The 16,974-nt window shown below is 52.2% G+C and overlaps 1 protein-coding gene across 1 annotated transcript in view; it reads right to left on the bottom strand.

Moving 5' to 3' along the window:
* Nucleotides 1-7,125: 7,125 nt before the first annotated feature.
* Nucleotides 7,126-16,974, bottom strand: part of PDLIM4 (PDZ and LIM domain 4) — a 53,596-nt gene continuing 43,747 nt past the window's right edge. Inside the window, exons 5-7 of the mRNA XM_069772899.1 lie at nucleotides 15,215-15,372; nucleotides 10,847-10,967; nucleotides 7,126-9,976 (exon numbers count right to left, since the gene is read on the bottom strand). Of these exons, the coding sequence (XP_069629000.1) occupies nucleotides 9,772-9,976; nucleotides 10,847-10,967; nucleotides 15,215-15,372 (484 nt within the window). The 3' untranslated portion in view covers nucleotides 7,126-9,771. The remainder of the gene's footprint in view (nucleotides 9,977-10,846; nucleotides 10,968-15,214; nucleotides 15,373-16,974) is intronic.

Raw genomic sequence — 16,974 nt, 5'->3', positions numbered from 1 at the left:
CCGCCCCGCCCCGCCCCGCCCCGCCCCGCCCCGCAGAGGCGGCGCGTCCCCGCTCCCGGGGGAGGGGGAGGCAAGAGGGGACGGCAGCATCCCCGGAGCCTTCGGCTTCGGCAGCCACGTTTGCCCCGCAGCCGGCTCCCGAGCTTTCCAAGGAAGTGTTTATCCCTCGTTTTGTTTGGGGATTTTTTTGGTTTTGGGGGGTTTTGGTTTTTTTGGGGGGGGTTGGGGGCTTTTTTTGTTTTTTTTTTCTTCACCCCCAGATTTATTTCAATTTATTTCAATTTATTTCATTTTATTTCAATTTATTTCAATTTATTTCATTTATTTCCCCAGCAGCAGGCTCGGGGACCCACGGCGGGCAGGGCTGCGCCGGTACCGGCAGCTCACCATCTGCGCCTGGTAGGAAATCAGCGCCCGGTGGGATTGTTCAGGAGCAACGCAATGGCCCCGCCATCCCCGAGCCTCCTGCCTTCCCCTCCGGAGCCCTGAATCCAGCCCCTTCTGGAACATGGACCAGGTTCCCCTCCCTCACCCTGTAATGCGGCTGCAAAGATGGACAAGTAGCATGGCCCAACATGCTCTGCGAGAGCTGGGCAAAGCCAAAAGTCACGATATAATCATGAATAGATAGGAAACCAGAACAGTTATTGGTCAAGGTGTGAGCTGGGGGGGCTGCCGTGGCCGGCGGGAGCACAGCCGGGGTGCAGGGGCAGCGGGGTCTCTGCCCCCGGAGCTTCCCGGCAGCGGCACCCCGCGAAACGCAGGCAGAGCTGGAGGCAGGAGTGATGTGGGCCCCTCCTGCACCCTGGCACGGGGAAAAATAAGCATCGGACACAGCTTCAGAAATCAGCCGCGCTCACAGCCCCTGAAAATCTGGCATTCTCTGCAGCCCAGGATTTGTTTCCCAGTGGTGTCTACGCAGCAGACAAGGTCAGCAGCGTCTGCTCTGAAGGAGCCCATAGCAGCTCTGGCCTCAGGGAGAGGAGCTTTTTATATTCCGGTTCCCTAACTTAACTATTACTACTTTACACGTGACTCTTGGCTTTGCCTGGAGTCAGATATGTAGAGAGCTGGTAAAGCCATTTCTGAAATCTGAGCAACGCTGTCGTCTCCTGGAATAACTCAAGGGGCACTCAGAAACATGGTGGTGGTTAAAATACGCACAGCGCTTGACTTGCTTGAATGATACGGCTCCTTGGAGGTGTACAGAGGGAATGAGACAGTTGGAGCATGCAGAGCTGACGATGCCTGTGCCGGCGGTGGGTGAGGGCAGGCCGGGGAAGCATCTCTCCGGCAGAGATGATCAGAGGGTTACGTGGAAGCTGGAGGCACAGACCTGGGAGCGATCGCTGCGGCAGCACCTGGGGAGGAGAAGCAAATGGCAGCCTTTATCCAGGCTAGGCAGAGATCCGCTGCTACTTGGGATAAGGGATGGAGAGCCGATGTCACGCAACAAACGGGGAAGGTTTAGATACCTCCTGCTTGGAGAGAGGCTGGAGGTGGCATCTCGATGCCAGGCCTGAGCCACCCCACAGCCAAAGCTGTCCCCGGTGATAAGAGCAGAGCGGGAGCCGGGGCGGGGGCCGATTCGGGCAGATCAGGGGCTCAGCAGCAGGCAGCAGCCGTTTGTTGCCCTGCCCTGCCTTGGGGCTGTGCAAGAACCGCAGTAAAGACAGGCAAGGCACGCCTGCTCCCATGAGGAAATAAGGAATTGGGAGTGTATTGTCTTAAGCGTTCCTGTTAACGCAATCTTAATAATTATTCAGTCAACAGTAATAGCAGGAGTAATTTGCAGTGCTCATAAAGAGCTGTGGTTAGACTGGGAGTGTAGCGTATCAAAAGTAAGTGGTAGAAATGTATGACATGCTCAGGTTTATCTGGTTTGCAGATGAATCCTTAATGTATTATAAATTTCATGTGTTCAACATGAAAACACCATGGGGGTTTCTCTTATATTGTGAATCTGCATAAATTAGTAGTTACAGAAATACCTTGTGTTCTAGCCAGCTCTGCCACAGCACCACTAGCTGCTGCATAAAATCATTTTAGCCTGGAGCGATGCCGCTCTCCTGCCAGCCTTTGCTGGGTGCTCCCCAGATTGCAAACCCCACTTATGATCCAACATCAGGGATACTTCAACCCAGGCATGGAGATTATGAAAACCACATGGAATCAATGGCCCGTAAATGGCTTGGGCAGTTGCGGAGCAAATTCACTGTAGAGGAAGGACCAGTCCTAGCTCTCCCAAATGACCTCTCTGAAAGCGGTCGGTGTGTTTCCCCGCAGCCTTCTAAAACACGCTGTCAGCTATTAGATGAAGAGCAGCGTGTGGGAAACGAGGTCGGAGAGATTCCTGTAAAGTGAAATCAGATGCTGAGGAGCCGGCAGAGCAAGGAAGTACCTCTGTCACAGGGGGACAAGGAGCAAATCTTTGAATAGCTGAAAAAAACACCTCTCATGCAAATATGTTGTTCTTGTGCAAACAAGTTTTCTAACGTGGCCTAAACTAGTCAGGCAGGGGCTGGAGGAGGAAGAGGCACTGACGGGCTGCTGTGATGCTGCAAGCTGCCCAGCGGCCGTGGAGCAGCCCGGCTCCTGCCCCGTGTGACACTGCTGCCCGGTACGGCCGTCACCAGAGCTCCTGGTCTGCTCCGGGTTAGGGTCGTTACTGCCCACGGCAGCTCCGCTCTTTCTCTTCTGCTTGGGCAAGGCCCCTGTCAAGGGATCCTCTGCCTGTGTGGGACTACTGCATCATCCTCCCAGTAGCCATCTCGAGAGCTGGGAACTAAGAAAACACGTGATAATTTGGAGTTTTGTAATTCTGTGTTGATTGCGTAGCACTTGGATCATGCGGAAGCTTGCTTATTGATGGGGCAAAGCAAAATCCATTTTGTAAGTGTGTTTGTTGAGCCTGCAGAGTGGCCTTCCAGGAGCTCCGTGCCCAGGTGCTGGAGCACGTCTGCCACCCAGCTGGAGCGTGGTATGGCTGTGCTCTGCCCAAAGGGCCACTGGACTGATGGCATCTGGGAAAAAGTGATCTTTGGCAACTCTTGAAAGGGCTTTTGACTCATTTCAGCCTTGCGCTCTCTCAGTGGTGCATTTACCCATGGAGCCGTACCGAGGATGGCCCAGTGCAAGGTTCACTTGAAAGCACATTAATTTACAGGACTTAGAGCTTTTAGGGGCAGTTGTGGCCATCGCTTCCCGGTTCCTGGCAGTGGTGTGTGAACTTTTCCCCTCCTAAGCATGGCTGGGCAGACAAGCACTCAGCTTGATTTTTTTTCCCAGTATCTGCGGTAGAAATCCCGTAAAAGAGATGGAGCCAGGGTGCCTGTAGCGCGCATGTGAGGATTGGGATAAACCCCCCAAAAATGCATCTCCTCAAGTGGAGTCAGCTTTCCCGAGACCATCCACCGCTCACCAAGGACTTAAGTAATTTTTACCTGGCACAACGTCACTCCGCTCAGGTAAGAGACGTCGCTTTGGCCCTGCCGGCTAGGAGGGCACCAGCACGCGCTTCCACTGCAGCTCTGCAGCAGGAGCAGATGCACTGAGGCATCCTGCCAGGAAGAGCAGGATCCCATCCTGCTTCCTTGGCCCCTCAGCCTTTGGGTCAGGGCACAGGGATGTGGGTCAGGGAACAGCGATGTGGATCAAGGCGAGCGAAGCTGCATCAGAGCAAGGCAAGGCAAGGGATCCTGCGGGAGCAGAGATGGGATGTCTGCCAGGACGCAAGTGCCCAGGGGATGACCTCAAAGCCATCGCTGCGGCTTAAAGCCGCCTCTCCCGGAGCAGCCTTGGCCAGAAGCGCTGCCCCCCCGGGTGGGTTTGACTCTTCCCACCCAGGAACCACCCCACAACGCCGGGAATCCTCCCTCCCAGCGCAGGTTCTTCTCCCAGCCTGCCTGAAATCGCTATTTTGGTTTCCATCACTAGATGGTGCAGGAGAGAGGCGCAGCGCCCGGCGGGGCTGGGCTGGGCTGGGCTGAACTGGGCTGAACTGGAGCGGGGCTGGAGCTCAGCCTGCCCCCATGCCCCTGCACCCCAGGCACCCCATCTGCCTCTATGCACCTCATGTACCCCCTACACATCCTATACAGCCCCAGGTACCCCCATTTACTGCCGTCTACCCTATGCATCCCATACAGACGTTATCGCTCTCTACAACTACCTGAAAGGAGGGTTGTAGTGAGGTGGGTGCTGGTCTCTTCTATCAAGTAACTAGTGATAGGACGAGGGGAAACGGCCTCAAGTTGCGGCAGGGGGGGTTTAGATTGGATGTTAGAAAAAATGTCTTTACTGCAAGGGTTGTCAGGCATTGGAACAGGCTGCCCAGGGACGTGGTGGAGTCACCATCCCTGGAGGTGTTCAAAAAACATGTAGATGTGGCACTTCAGGACACGGTTTAGTGGGCACGGTGGTGTTGGGTTGATGGTTGGACTCGATCATCTTAAAGGTCTTTCCCACCTAAACGATTCTATGATTCCTCTGCACATCACCCCCCCGATACACTCCTTTGCATCCCAGGCACCCCCTGCATCCCCCAAGATGTTCAGAAATGCCCTGGGACACGCTGCCTGGGGAGCTGGGAGACTCCATCCTGAGGACAGATCAGACACCTCCTGGGAGGGACGTGGGTGGCTGGTGCTGCCTGGGGACAGGAGGAGGGGCCAAGTGGCCTCCTGAGGTCCCCTCTGGCTGGCTTTTCCCATGACGGTGCTCAGCATCCCTCCGGTGAGCCCCAGCCACCGAGCCCCAGCCCCGCTGTGCCGTGGTGCCGCAGTGCCGGCAGCTTGCGTCTCCTCTAAGTCAATCAGCTCGGGGAGGACAGTCGCTCACCACTGGCCTCCTGGCGCCCCTCAGGTTTGGGAGTGAAGAACTAGGGTGTTTTCTTCAAAAAAAAAAAAAGAAAAAAAGTAGTTGTTTTCATTGATAAAGCTAAAAGCCTGAAGCGTGCTTGAGCAGCATCTCTACACAGCAAGAGCGAGCGACCCTGTGCGCATTAACTGCCCAAAGCAGCAGGGCTGGCCACAGCCCAGGCCCTCCCCACCAGCTCTCCCTGCACGAAGGAACTGCTTTAGGACTATGTAAAAATTCAAAATATTTAAATGTCCCGCTGCGAGAAGCTGCTCCCGGGCTGGGGGAGCTCTGTGGGTGTTTCCTGACAGTCTGTGCTTTCCCAGGGAGATACAGAGAGGCAAAATAACTTGCAGATCAGTTCCCTTACAGTCAGGAGCAGCTTTGTGTGTTTTATTATACGTGTGGGGAAGATTTTTTCCCCTGAAATAATTAAAATAGCCTTTTTCACACATGAGAAAGGGAGGAGGGGGAACTTTTCCAGAGAGCCTCTTTACCTCCCCTCCTGTGGCACAAGGACTTTTATCCTAATACAAATGGACCAGCTGAGATTTTTTTTTAAGGTCCCTGGGGCAGCCATCCAGTAACAAAAGCAAAGTTAAACAACTCCAAACAAAAGCAGCAGAAGAAAGGGGGTGTGGTGGTGGAAATAATGCCTGGCTAAGTAGGAAACTTTAATGATGATACATGGAAAAAGTTAAACAATTAGAACTTGAATCAGTTTGGCCCCGGTCCCACCTCATTTAGTTAATAAACGGTGCCATCATCATGTTTGATCTTACCCGTCTTGCAAGGAGACTGGAATAGGCTCCTGGGGTTGGGCAGGTCAGACGGTGGCTGCTGCATGGACCAGAGCTGCTGTGGGGACAGCGAGGGGGTCTCAGAGGGGTCCCAGGGCTGCCCGGGCACCCTGCGTCCCCCCCTCCAGTCTCACACCCGGGGATCGCCCGGCGGAGCTCAGCCGTGGGGCTGAAGCCCCACAGCAGCAGTGCCCAGGGCAGAGGGGCTGGGGATCACGGTGGCTATAATGTATAAATGCATCCGACATACGTACGTGTTCAAGGGTGACTAGAAAAATCACTAATTGGAGAGTCATAAGCATGTTAACTATTTGAATATGTGCACTAATTATACGTGGAGTTACACAGACTCAAACTGTATGGAAATCTTTCGTGCCACGTGGGGATCCTCAGAGGCTTTGTCTTCTTAAATATTATGGGCACACACAAGCAGCAATTTCCACATATGAACACTTTCCAAATAAAACCTTTTAGATTAAATATCTATTGGAGGCACTTAACTGACATTACTTCTGACTTTCCCACATACCAGTGAATCAAATGGCAACCAACTATTAAAACCAGACCTGTTGAGATCTAGCTACATAAGCACCCCTCTATGGTACGGCTGCTAAATCCCAGGAAGCCTGCCCTCACCCTCCTGGTCCCCCGTGCTCCTACCACCCATCAGGTTTCTACGGCTCAGGGGTCAGCAATGATGGGGTGGGACAGGGCTTTTGGGACTGGTTTTGTCCCCGCTGTGCCGATGCCGCAGCTCTGGGCTCCCTGTGCTGGCCCGTTATGGGGAATGAGCCTGAGCAGTGCCACAGGCCGCACGGTGCAAGGGGATTTTCAGGAATGCTGTTTGCTTACGGCTGTACCGTGCTTTACATCATCCTTGGGGAGAAGGGTGTTTGCCAGCCTGGGTGCCGCCCGGATCCTGCCCGTGGTGACGGGGCAGGTGACATCCCCAACCCCAAAGAGCTGCGGCTCCTGGTCTGGCGAGAGCCTGGGCCATCAGGTGGGAGAAGGTACCCTCAGAGCAGCACCACGGCTGGTTAAACGCTGCTCATAAACCTGATCATCAGCCTTATGCAGGGGCAGACGCAGTCAAGCTCTGGAACGTCACAGGATGAACTGGGTCACGCTGGTGGAGAAGACCCGGGCACCCGTGGGCATTCATGCAACGGGCAAAGACACGATGACCCTTGTCGTCTCTGCACATGATGGGACAGAAGGTCCCAGGACGGTCTCATGAGTTAAGAAAAAAACCAACCAACACCCCACCCAAACACAGGCCAAACCTCAGACAAGGTTCTCAATGCACAATGCTGTGAGAAACGCAGCTCTCCAGCTCTGAGACGGTTTTTGAAGTTTATCCAGCATCCTCCTTATCTGGATGCTGAGGGACCGCGCATACAGGTACTGCCACAGGTGAGACCCAGCTGGGGACCAGGCAAAGGCCAAGCTAAGTAATGCAAGACATAAAACCAATGATACAATTTTATTTCGTATTTCATACAAATGGTGCCCTCCCCATGTTTTACAGAGTTAAACAGCATTACCTGGTGACACGGGAGGCTCGCTTGCGGCAGGTCCTGCAAACCCCATAATGTGAACGAGACAGCCCAAAGCCAGGAATCAATGTGCCTTGGGATGGGGTTGTGCGAGGTGGCTCCAGCTTCAAGCTCCATGGGGGGGGGGGAATCAAATGAGTTGATTACTCCTAAGAAATGGTATCACGAGACAACCGCATGGAAAAACTGACTTGTGGGAACTTGGGTTCAAATTAAAAGAAAAGCCCCATGCCCAGCACTCCCAGTACTGTACTGGTACAGCAGCCGGGCAAGACCAGCAAGGATGCCCCTCCAGCAGCCCACTCAGGTGTGCAAAATGAGGGCAATGGAACAATTTATGAATTTCTAAGGTGTTCCCTGGGCCAAGGCTGCAGGACGCCTGGCATCCCCGCAGGACACAACTGCCGCACAGATGGAGCTGAACAAGGGACAAGAGCTGCAGAGCGTGACAAGCAGCCCCAGCTGGCAGCTGCGGCCGTCTGCTGCTGTGGAAAATGGGAAAAGCCCCCTGCACCATTTGTGTCGTGAGTTTTCCATTGCTCAGCTGAGCTGGCTTCAGCCCTGGGTTTGGGTGAAGCCTGAACTTTCAAGCTACGGGCATCAGAGCTCGGCCCAGCAACACGTGAAGTTAACGGAGGAATTCAGAACAAATGTTTCTGACAATGGAAAACTAAGGAGCTCCAAGCAGAGGCTTGCAAACAAGGGCAGTAACACTTCCCACCTGATCATTATTAGTCTCGTCATCATTTATAGTTGTCCCAAGTATTTCCCTTCAGATGATCCAACCTACCGAGCAAGGCTTTGCAAACACAAGAAAAACGAGGCCCAGCGCTGTGATAAAAGTTTCCACGTGTTACTTGTACTTTAATAATTACAAATCCTGATGGCGGAAGGAGGGGGAGGTGGATGTTCTGCTACCAGCAGGAACGCGCACGGTCAGCATCCCTGCGGCTGCGCGGCGGTACCCGGCCGGAGGGAGCTGCGCGCTCAAGGCAGCCCAATCCTGCCGGGCACAGGGCAGGAGCTGCTCCAGTCCCTGTAAGGCACTGCATGAAGAGGTCTAGATGTAGCCCAGTAACACCCTAAAATCCTTACTCCCTTTTGGGGTGCAGAACTGGTAGGAAGAAATTGCGTGCTCAGCCCCAACCAGGATAATGTTCCTGACCCTCCTCCAGTCCCAGACTTCTCAGACCCCTGTTATGGAGAGCCAGAAGGGGAAGGAGTGCTTTGGCCATCACGCCGTCTCTTATTTTCCTTCTCCACGGAAGGGAAGCAAGCATAGACGTGTCTTTTTCTCCTCCACGTCCTCCCTCTCTCAGGTGAGGAGGAGGAAGGAGGCTGTCACAAAGCAGAAGTAACCTCATGGTACCAAACACATGGCCCCTGCCACCACGCGCAGTGGCATCCAGCAGCTGTGTGAGTAAACTCTGTTTCTCTCTCCCCTCCAAACACTGACATGAAAAAAAAACCCCACCACTTCTCCAACAAAGCGACATCCCAAGATCCTCAAAACCTCTTCCCCATCAAATAAAGTGGATGATGGACCTGGCTGAAAGCGCAGCCTTGGGATACGGGTATAAATCCAAACCCACTGCCTCTGGACTCGGGGCTCACCCCCACTCCAGTTACTTCCTAAGTGCCTGGAGGGATTTCATCACTGCCTCCCTGCTGGGAGGCAGACCCAGATGGCAGCAATCTGGGGATCAAGAAATAAAAGACTACAAAAATACAGCAAAAGCTGGGGAAGAAGAGCCAGAACAGCCAAAGCAAGGACAGCTGGGGGGCAGGAGCATGGGAGGTGGGAATAGCCGAGGTGGGCTCTGTGCTATTTCAGTGTCCTTTAAAGGTGTGTTGGGATGATTAGATGACAGAGAACAACTGAATAAGAGTGGAAGAAGGAAGAAAGAAGCCTCATCGCACGCTCAGTGTGGAGATCTCTCGGGGAACTTGGATCGGTCTGTGTCAGCCTCAACCTGCAGTGCCCTCACCCAGGGAATTTCACAGCAAATACTGTTTTAAGAGACCACCCTTCCTTGGCACATCTGCGGGGATGGGGCTGAGCCGGGGACCCCAACCCACTGGTACCGCGTCCCAGACTCCTCAGGGGGTCGGTTTTTAATCACCGGGGCAGCCGGAGGGCAGGAGATTAAGGTCAGGATATAGGAGTCAGCGTCTTTTGTTAAAGTGCCTTATTTTCTTTGAGCTTTTAAAACATCTTCCTCGCTTTTTCAGGGGCAAAAAAAAGGAATACTGGTTTTATATGAAACAGAGCAGAGAATTAATCAATATTTACACAGATCTTGGATAAGCTTATGGCACAGACTAATAACCCAAGACAGCAACCCAAAAAGCAGAGTGTCAAAAAAGAAGGGAAAAACCTGTTCGTATGCTTTCAACACCATCCCCTGGAGATCCCAAGTGTAAACGGTTTTATCTAGGAAAAGGCATTTTAACTTGGGCTTTGGTAATCAGGGTTGATTACAGCCACATTGCGCAGCCGGCGGGGAGGACGTGGGTGGGCGCGCGGCTGCCCGACCTCTCCAGAGCACAGCCTGGGTTTAGACAAGTTCAACTTTAGCATTTGGATAAACAGCCACCACGTCATATCCCTCGGGGGGCTTAACCCTCTCCTTCGCGTGCGTCTCGCAGTACAGCTGCTCTTCGATGAAGAAATACCCTCGCTGCTTCAGGTTGAGGCCACAGTCATCGCACATGAAGCACTCGGGGTGGTAGAGCTTGTCCCGAGCTTTGACGATCGTGCCCCTGGTGAGAGATGGGGAGAGATCGGGTGAGATGGAGAAACAGTGAGCGTCAACAGCTTTTCCTGCTGCCTCGAGTAAAACGGAGCAAGTGAAGGAAAGCGGCATGTAAGGGCACGTAAGGGTGTTATCGTGGGTTCCCATCTCAAAAGCTCAGCCCACCCAAAGATGCCACCCAGCTCCAGGCACGGCTCTGCCGTATTTCTGCGGGAAGGGATGCTCCGTTCCCATTTGTCCGCACCCCCTGTGGCATCGCTCCACGGCTCGATGCAAAACGCAGCCTCAAATATCTATGCCCAGCCTGGATCCGAACATCAGGAACCAGCATCTTCCAAACGCTGCTGGCAGGGCTGGGGCTGCGCACACACAGGCACCACGGCTTTTGGAGCAGAGACCCTCAGCTCACAGCACCAGCAGGAACGTGGTTACAGGCGTTTGCAGAGCAGACTCTCAGCCAGCAAATCTGGCTGGAGCAGAATGTAAATTACAACAGAACATAAATTACAACACAATGAAGCAGAAAACCACCTATATTCTCTGAAATCAGACCCGACATCCACCTGTTGGAGACTAACTCTTCAACAAACAAACAAAAATAATCTGCAGACCCCTTCTACTTGACCCTCAGAGTGTTTCTCCCTCCGTAGGGCAGCGAAAGAGTGCCAGCACCGCCGGCGCTATTCATAGTCCCTGGGCAGTTACTATGATAAGCAGGGCAGAAAACATCCCATGAATCATCCCCGTTTTGCCACATGATTCCCTTAAAAGGGGCAATCCAAGCCGTATTCCTTAATTCCAGGTTTATATACAGTTAGCAAAAACCAGAAAGGGCTTCAAGGTATTCCGCAAGGCTCCGGCGAGACACGACACTTACACGATGCCGTTCCCGCAGCGGGTGCACTCGGGGAGCATCTGCAGCCCGGACATGGCACCGCCAAGCTTTGACACCGGGGACTTGATGTTTCGGGGGTTGCTGAGTTTGTCGAGCTTTTCACCTGCCAAGAATTTTAAAACAGACACAGATTGAAAACTTGTCTTCTTGGCGCTTCCCCCCCCCACACTTTTTTTTTTTTTTTTTTCCTTAAGGAGTCAGATGAGTCTCTGTGCGTCACAACAGAACCTGCAACTTGCTCCTAAGGAAGTAAGGAGCAAATAGCGAGACCAACTATCTCAAAAGTCACACAGCATTTGGGTGTGCAGATGACCGCGGGACACTGTGCTGACCCTCTGCTCATCCTAACGAAGCACAGAGGGTGGCAGAAGCCCTTGGCTGCATCAGCAGATGATCCATCCACGTGATAGCATCAATTCAGTACATATACCTTGTCAAAAGGCAAAGCAGCTTTAATTTAGAGATGAGAGATGAATTTGGCTGCAAAACTATCTAGTGAGTTAAGAAAGATAAACAGCAAAAATCTCAGAAAAGCTCCAGAAAGAAGAGGTTCTATCACACCACCATTTCAGGTGCACTTGGTAGATCCACCATCAGTCAAGGAGACAAAGGTGAAAGCCTTTGGAGAATAAGGCAAATTAAACCAAACAATAATAGAATTACTTGCACTTTTTTCCCTAGAACACTCATTTAATCTCAAACAATCTAAAATAAAACACTGTGATAGAAGATAAGGTCTTCTGGGGCACCAAGCCTCCGTTCGTAAAGGTCCAGTGACGGGGAAAGGAAGCAATGAAGATTTTGTGCCTATGAACAATATCATGGCAAAGTTTTCAGTGTTGCAGCCCCCCTCCCTAGCATCTATCATCTGCCCTCGTACTTCGGACAATACAAACACGCTTGTTGCCAACCACTGGGACACTTAAAAGCTTCCAATATTCACTGCATGGTTTTTCATGGCTCACAACCGACTGGTCTTTTGGGTATATAGTGATCTGTGGTTCCTCTGTGATGGCCTGAGGTTACAGAAAGGAAAACCTCATGAAAAAGGACAATGTATTTTACTCCATCAGCTGAGACAGTTTGGAAAAGCAGCAGAGGAGCTCTTGGATGAACAAGCCATTCTTCAGTGTTCAGACTTCCTACTCTCCCTGAGCTTCCACAGTATTTCAGCCCATGGTCAACCTTAAACGTGTGCTTAAAGCCCACGATGCCCAGGAGCTCTCAGGAGGGGCACAGGCACCTTCTGACCCAGGTGTCCGTACGCACTGCGCCCGTTTTGGAAACTTCCACTTGGATTTTGCTCTGAAGTGCCCCCCACGGCTCCAGGAATGCCTCTGCCTTTCCTAAAGTGAATTGTTAGTACCTGGAACGGGCACATCATTGCCGGCGGTCGCTCACTGATCCCGTGCAGGTTCACGCAGTACGTTTTGAAGAGCACCACTCGACAAAGCTTCGTTCCACGGAGACAGCCCCGCTCCCCGATCTGGCACATCTCAGGAGCACCCACGGTCCTGGGCTCGGCTGGGGAGGAGGGAGCACGCCTGACCCCAACACCCCTGGGGCCACCCTGGGGACGCGCGGGCATCCTCGCACAGCGGACCCCGTCCCCAGCCGTGGCTCTGATCCAGGGACCAAGGCTGCCAATGGTTCTAGCCAAGCGAGTGAAACCAAAACGACTAATTTCCCACCAAACCCCAGTATCCCAAGACATAGTACAGTGTTTGGAGATGCTGAGAGCCCCGATACGTGCGAGAATGCCTGTCTAGGAGCGGACCGGGGCTGCTCCACCCCAGGAGCATCTCTGAGTGCTCAGCTGGCTCCAGCCAAGGTCGCCTCTCGAGTCCTTCCACTGCCTTGCTGGGAATAAACAACTACTCAAGCTGTTGGCTTCCCCCAGCATGAGATACAGCATGCTTGGACTAGACATGCTCATCTGCCAACATTTAACAGTTAAGCTGTCACTGTCTCTCAGACAGAATGCTGGGATAAGCTGCTTAAAAGAGAGGCGGGGTGGGGGAAGAGATTTTACAGCAAAATAAACCCTGCAGGGAGGGCTGCTTCCCATCTTCCCATACGATGGATCATTTCCCTCTATTTACCAGCCCACAGTCTCATTGTAATTTACAGTCCTCAGGAAGGCAGCGAGATGCTTTAACTCCACAACCTTAACCATCGCTGTCCCCATTTGCGGCTGCAGCGCTCATCCTTCCCGCACCAAGGGCGCCTATGGAGGCAACCGCTGCGATTCCGCCAGATCCTCAGCACGAAGCATTGCTCCTGAAGGGTGAGGGATGGGGCTGGTGATGCTGAAGAAAATACGGCTTCCAGGAGAAACACCTTCCATACAAAACAGGTCATTGTCCAAGACACCCAGCTCCTCAGGAGAGGAGATCTTGACTTTAAAAGGACAACGCACAGCAGGCTCAGGCCAAAGTGTCTAATTTTAGGCTTAAGGAAAAAGGAGCAGGGGTGGAAGCTGTAAAACAACCTAGCAGGAACACTCCTGGGGATTTACATCGTGCCGAAACATTGCAGAGCTTTATGCCAGGAGGGATGCTTTTCACTTCATTTCTCATCCCTCGCGAAATAAACAGATAGCATCGTAACGACCGAGGCACGAGCGAGACCATGCCTGCGGCCAGTCGCACATCCCCGCTGCCCAGCACAGCTGAGAGGGAAGGGGTCGGTGGCAGAACCGGGAGGTCACCTCTCCAGCCCACCGCCACGCTGGCTGGTACCCGTCCGCAGCATCTCGGGCTCCAACCGAACACACGGCGCTGCACTAGTGATGGGCTGGTGCTGAGAAACTGCCGGGAGGAGCAGACATCCAGGACTGGTTGGGACAGTCCCAGGGTCTGGGGACTGTCCTGGCACCAATTTGTCCTCCCCTTCCCCCAGCCCACACCTTTTTCTTCCTCCCTTCCTCCCGAAGGGCAGCGCTGCGTTTCTGCCACCCCAGAGCCATGGGATGCAAGGGGAGGCAGCAGCAAACCAGGAAAGCTTCAATTTTGTTCCCATTCCCTGGCACAGAGAAGGGAGGAAGGCAGCAGTGTTATTAATTGGGATTAACACAGTCACTTTCTATTTGCTTCTTCCTAACAAGGAGACCTGGGGCTGCAGCAGGCACCTCACCGGGAAGCTGCTCGTGCTTACTCTTGGTGAGAGACGTGAGAGTACATCTGGAACTTGTAATTAATGTTAGTTTTCCTGCCAGCCTCGAAGGGGCTGTAATATTTATATCCAGTAATTCCAAGGCCGATCCCATCTTGTGCTTTGCAGACACACCGAAGTACCACTGAGAAAACTAAAATTGGTAGAAACCCTTGATGCTCAGGAGTTACCTGTGATTGTGGTTCTTCTTGTGAAGCAAGAAACAATATCCTTCTAGTCAAAGAATCTCCTTCTCCATCATTTTATATACACAGAAACTGAAATGCAACAGCCTGACTTGCTACCTCTTGCAGCTTCATAATGAGATTTGCAGCAGTTGGTACTTTCCCATAAAAACTAAGTTCCTGGATTCACATGATGGGAGTACGAGGCTCTTGGAAGGAAGCAGAATGAGGAGTCCTGCCCTAATGATTGTAAAGCAAAGCCTGAAAGTTTGAACATGAAAGCACCAACGGACTTAAGGTTGAAAGGCAAATAAAAAAGAAGCTGAAATGTATAGTTTGGGGATCTTATTATTTAATCCTTGGAGTTGGCTCCTGCCTGCATTAATGACACAGGCAGGAAACACTGACAGACTTGAGAAGTGAGCCAAGAGCTCCTGATCTCTATCCCGGCGTTGTTGAGGACCATCCCACGTCCTTATGCAAATGCCATTTACTTAAACGGGCCTATGGTTCTCCACTGGTGATCTTACACAACTGCTTTAGGCCGTTACATTTCATAAACTGCCTCAGGAAAACAGCTGCCACGCAGAAGCTGTTTGCAAATCCAACTTTCACGCGGTGCTCAAGTCGGCCACAAAATTTGGTAAGCCCCCAGATGCTGCCCTGAGCATCTGAAACCCTGATTTGAAACCCGCCATCCGGGCGTTCCCCCTCACAGGGTGCTTGGACCCCCCCTGTCTTGAGCTGAGCTGCCTCGGCACCGAGGTGACGTGCGGTAAATACCGACAGAGCAGAAGAGTTTCCAAACCCACCCCATCAGCTCTGGCAGACGCGTCCTTTCGAGGCTCTTCCACCTTCTGGACCTCAGCAAGGGAAGAGGGAGGCAGCTAAGCCTGCAACAGCAACTTGGTGGGTGCAGAGGGACCAAACGATGGTCCAAGCGCCGCAGCCCCGGTTGCGGGGAGGTGTAGGGGACTCGCTGGGACATTGCTACGGGTGCCAACCTCCTTACCGTTCTCGCCCGCCTCCAACATGCCCTGCAAGTATCGGAAGGATCCAGACTGCTTAGGCTCCGATACGGGCTTTTCATAATCCTGAAGCATCTTGTAGACATCCGACTCCACGTCAATCCCATTTCTGTTCCGTGGGAGAGACTTCAAGGGGTCGAGGCTGTTTTAAAGAAAAGAAAGAAAGGCTCCAGTCAAATATAAACAGCAATTGTCAGCTCATCAGGGAAGTACTGAAACCTCCAGGTTCCCACAGATTCAATTAAACACCTCTGTTCCCATGTGTTTCTCTGCCTGGAGGTATGTCTGTCCCAAGAACAGCCACTGAACCCGGGAAATTAAACTTGTTCCCTGTTCGGCTCCAGTTGAGCAACACAGCTAGGGCTGGCCCAGTTACCAGATGCCTTCGGGAAAGAGGGCAGCTGCTTACAAGCACTGTAAATTGCTCAGCCACACATGGAATTTATTGAAAAAAATGGGTAAAACAACGCATTTCATTCATCACGTAGGGCCACCCCTCATATCTCTGTTAGGGCATCCGGCACGGGGAGAGCACGAGCTGCTGCCAGGCACAGGCATCCGCAAGCACCTCTTTTGAAGTTAGGATTTTTGTAGGTGACTGCATTAAAAGATCCGTTTGCCAGACACAGCCCACAGCTTAAATGAGAAAACCACCCCGTGGGGTCGCTCAGCACCGAGGATGGGACAGGAGAGCGGTCCCGTAACTCCCCCCGAACCACGCGCCGACCCTCAGCATCCAGACCTGAAGCTGTTCCTTGTCTGTATGTGGCACGACTAGGGCACAACAGGCAACAAATGGCGATTTAAACCGTTATTCCAGTTCATTCAATATGTCAAAACATGAAAAGCATAGTTGGGAATCAAAAATATTTTGGGTACATGTTTAAGTACGAGATGAATTGAAGTGCTGTTGTGGTTTGCTGAGGCCCCAAAGCCCAGCACAGCTTCGTGGGAAGGGGCTCCCTTTCCTTTCTAAGGAGAAGGTCATCAAGGTCATTATAAAACCAATAAAAATAGCAAGAGCCCTGCACCCCATCAGACAGCTTAACATATTTTAGCCTTCATCCAACTCATTTTCTCTACCAGCATTATACTCATGCCCTCTTAAAAAAAAAAAAAAAAAAAAATCACTTTCAAACAAAGAAAAAAAACTCAAACAAAATTCAATTCCAAAGAAAAGCCAAAGCTCCATTTTCTGGGATTGACCTGCCTGGCCATCCCAGTCCCCATGGGCAGGCGAGTGCCAGCCTCGGGTGATCGAGAGGATCGATCCCTGTGACTCCTGGGTAGCCCAAACCCTCCACGTGTGCCCCGAGTGCCCATCTGCCCCGCTACAGCCCTCTCGTACATCAACTCACACGCTTTCAATGAAAAAGGACAGGTTTTGACCAGTCCAGCCTGATCAAGCACGAATTCAAAGAGAATGCACTTCTGACTCAATTCTCCTCAAACACCCAAGCTAATCTCCTGGCTTTTGGCTCACACGCAGATAACATCAGATTTTGTTCTCTGTATTTTTTGTGCGCTTCTCTTCTTTCCAACTTCATTAACTTTCTGGAGCAGCACAGGGAATAAGCTGGCTCGCAGCGTCATTGAAACATGAATTCATGCAGGCGCAGAGTTCCCGAGCTGAAAAGAAACGCTCTTTGCTCTTTGTATTTGATACAGACATTACTTTCTTGCAGAATATTTTGCCAGTCTGGAGGAGCATAAATCAGCAGCAGCGTAACCCATGCGAAAGCAT

Source organism: Haliaeetus albicilla, chromosome 27 (assembly GCF_947461875.1).
Source record: "Haliaeetus albicilla chromosome 27, bHalAlb1.1, whole genome shotgun sequence".
Lineage (NCBI taxonomy): Eukaryota > Metazoa > Chordata > Aves > Accipitriformes > Accipitridae > Haliaeetus > Haliaeetus albicilla.
Note: the sequence above shows the minus strand (reverse complement) of the source record. Positions and strands in the feature narration are given on the sequence as shown.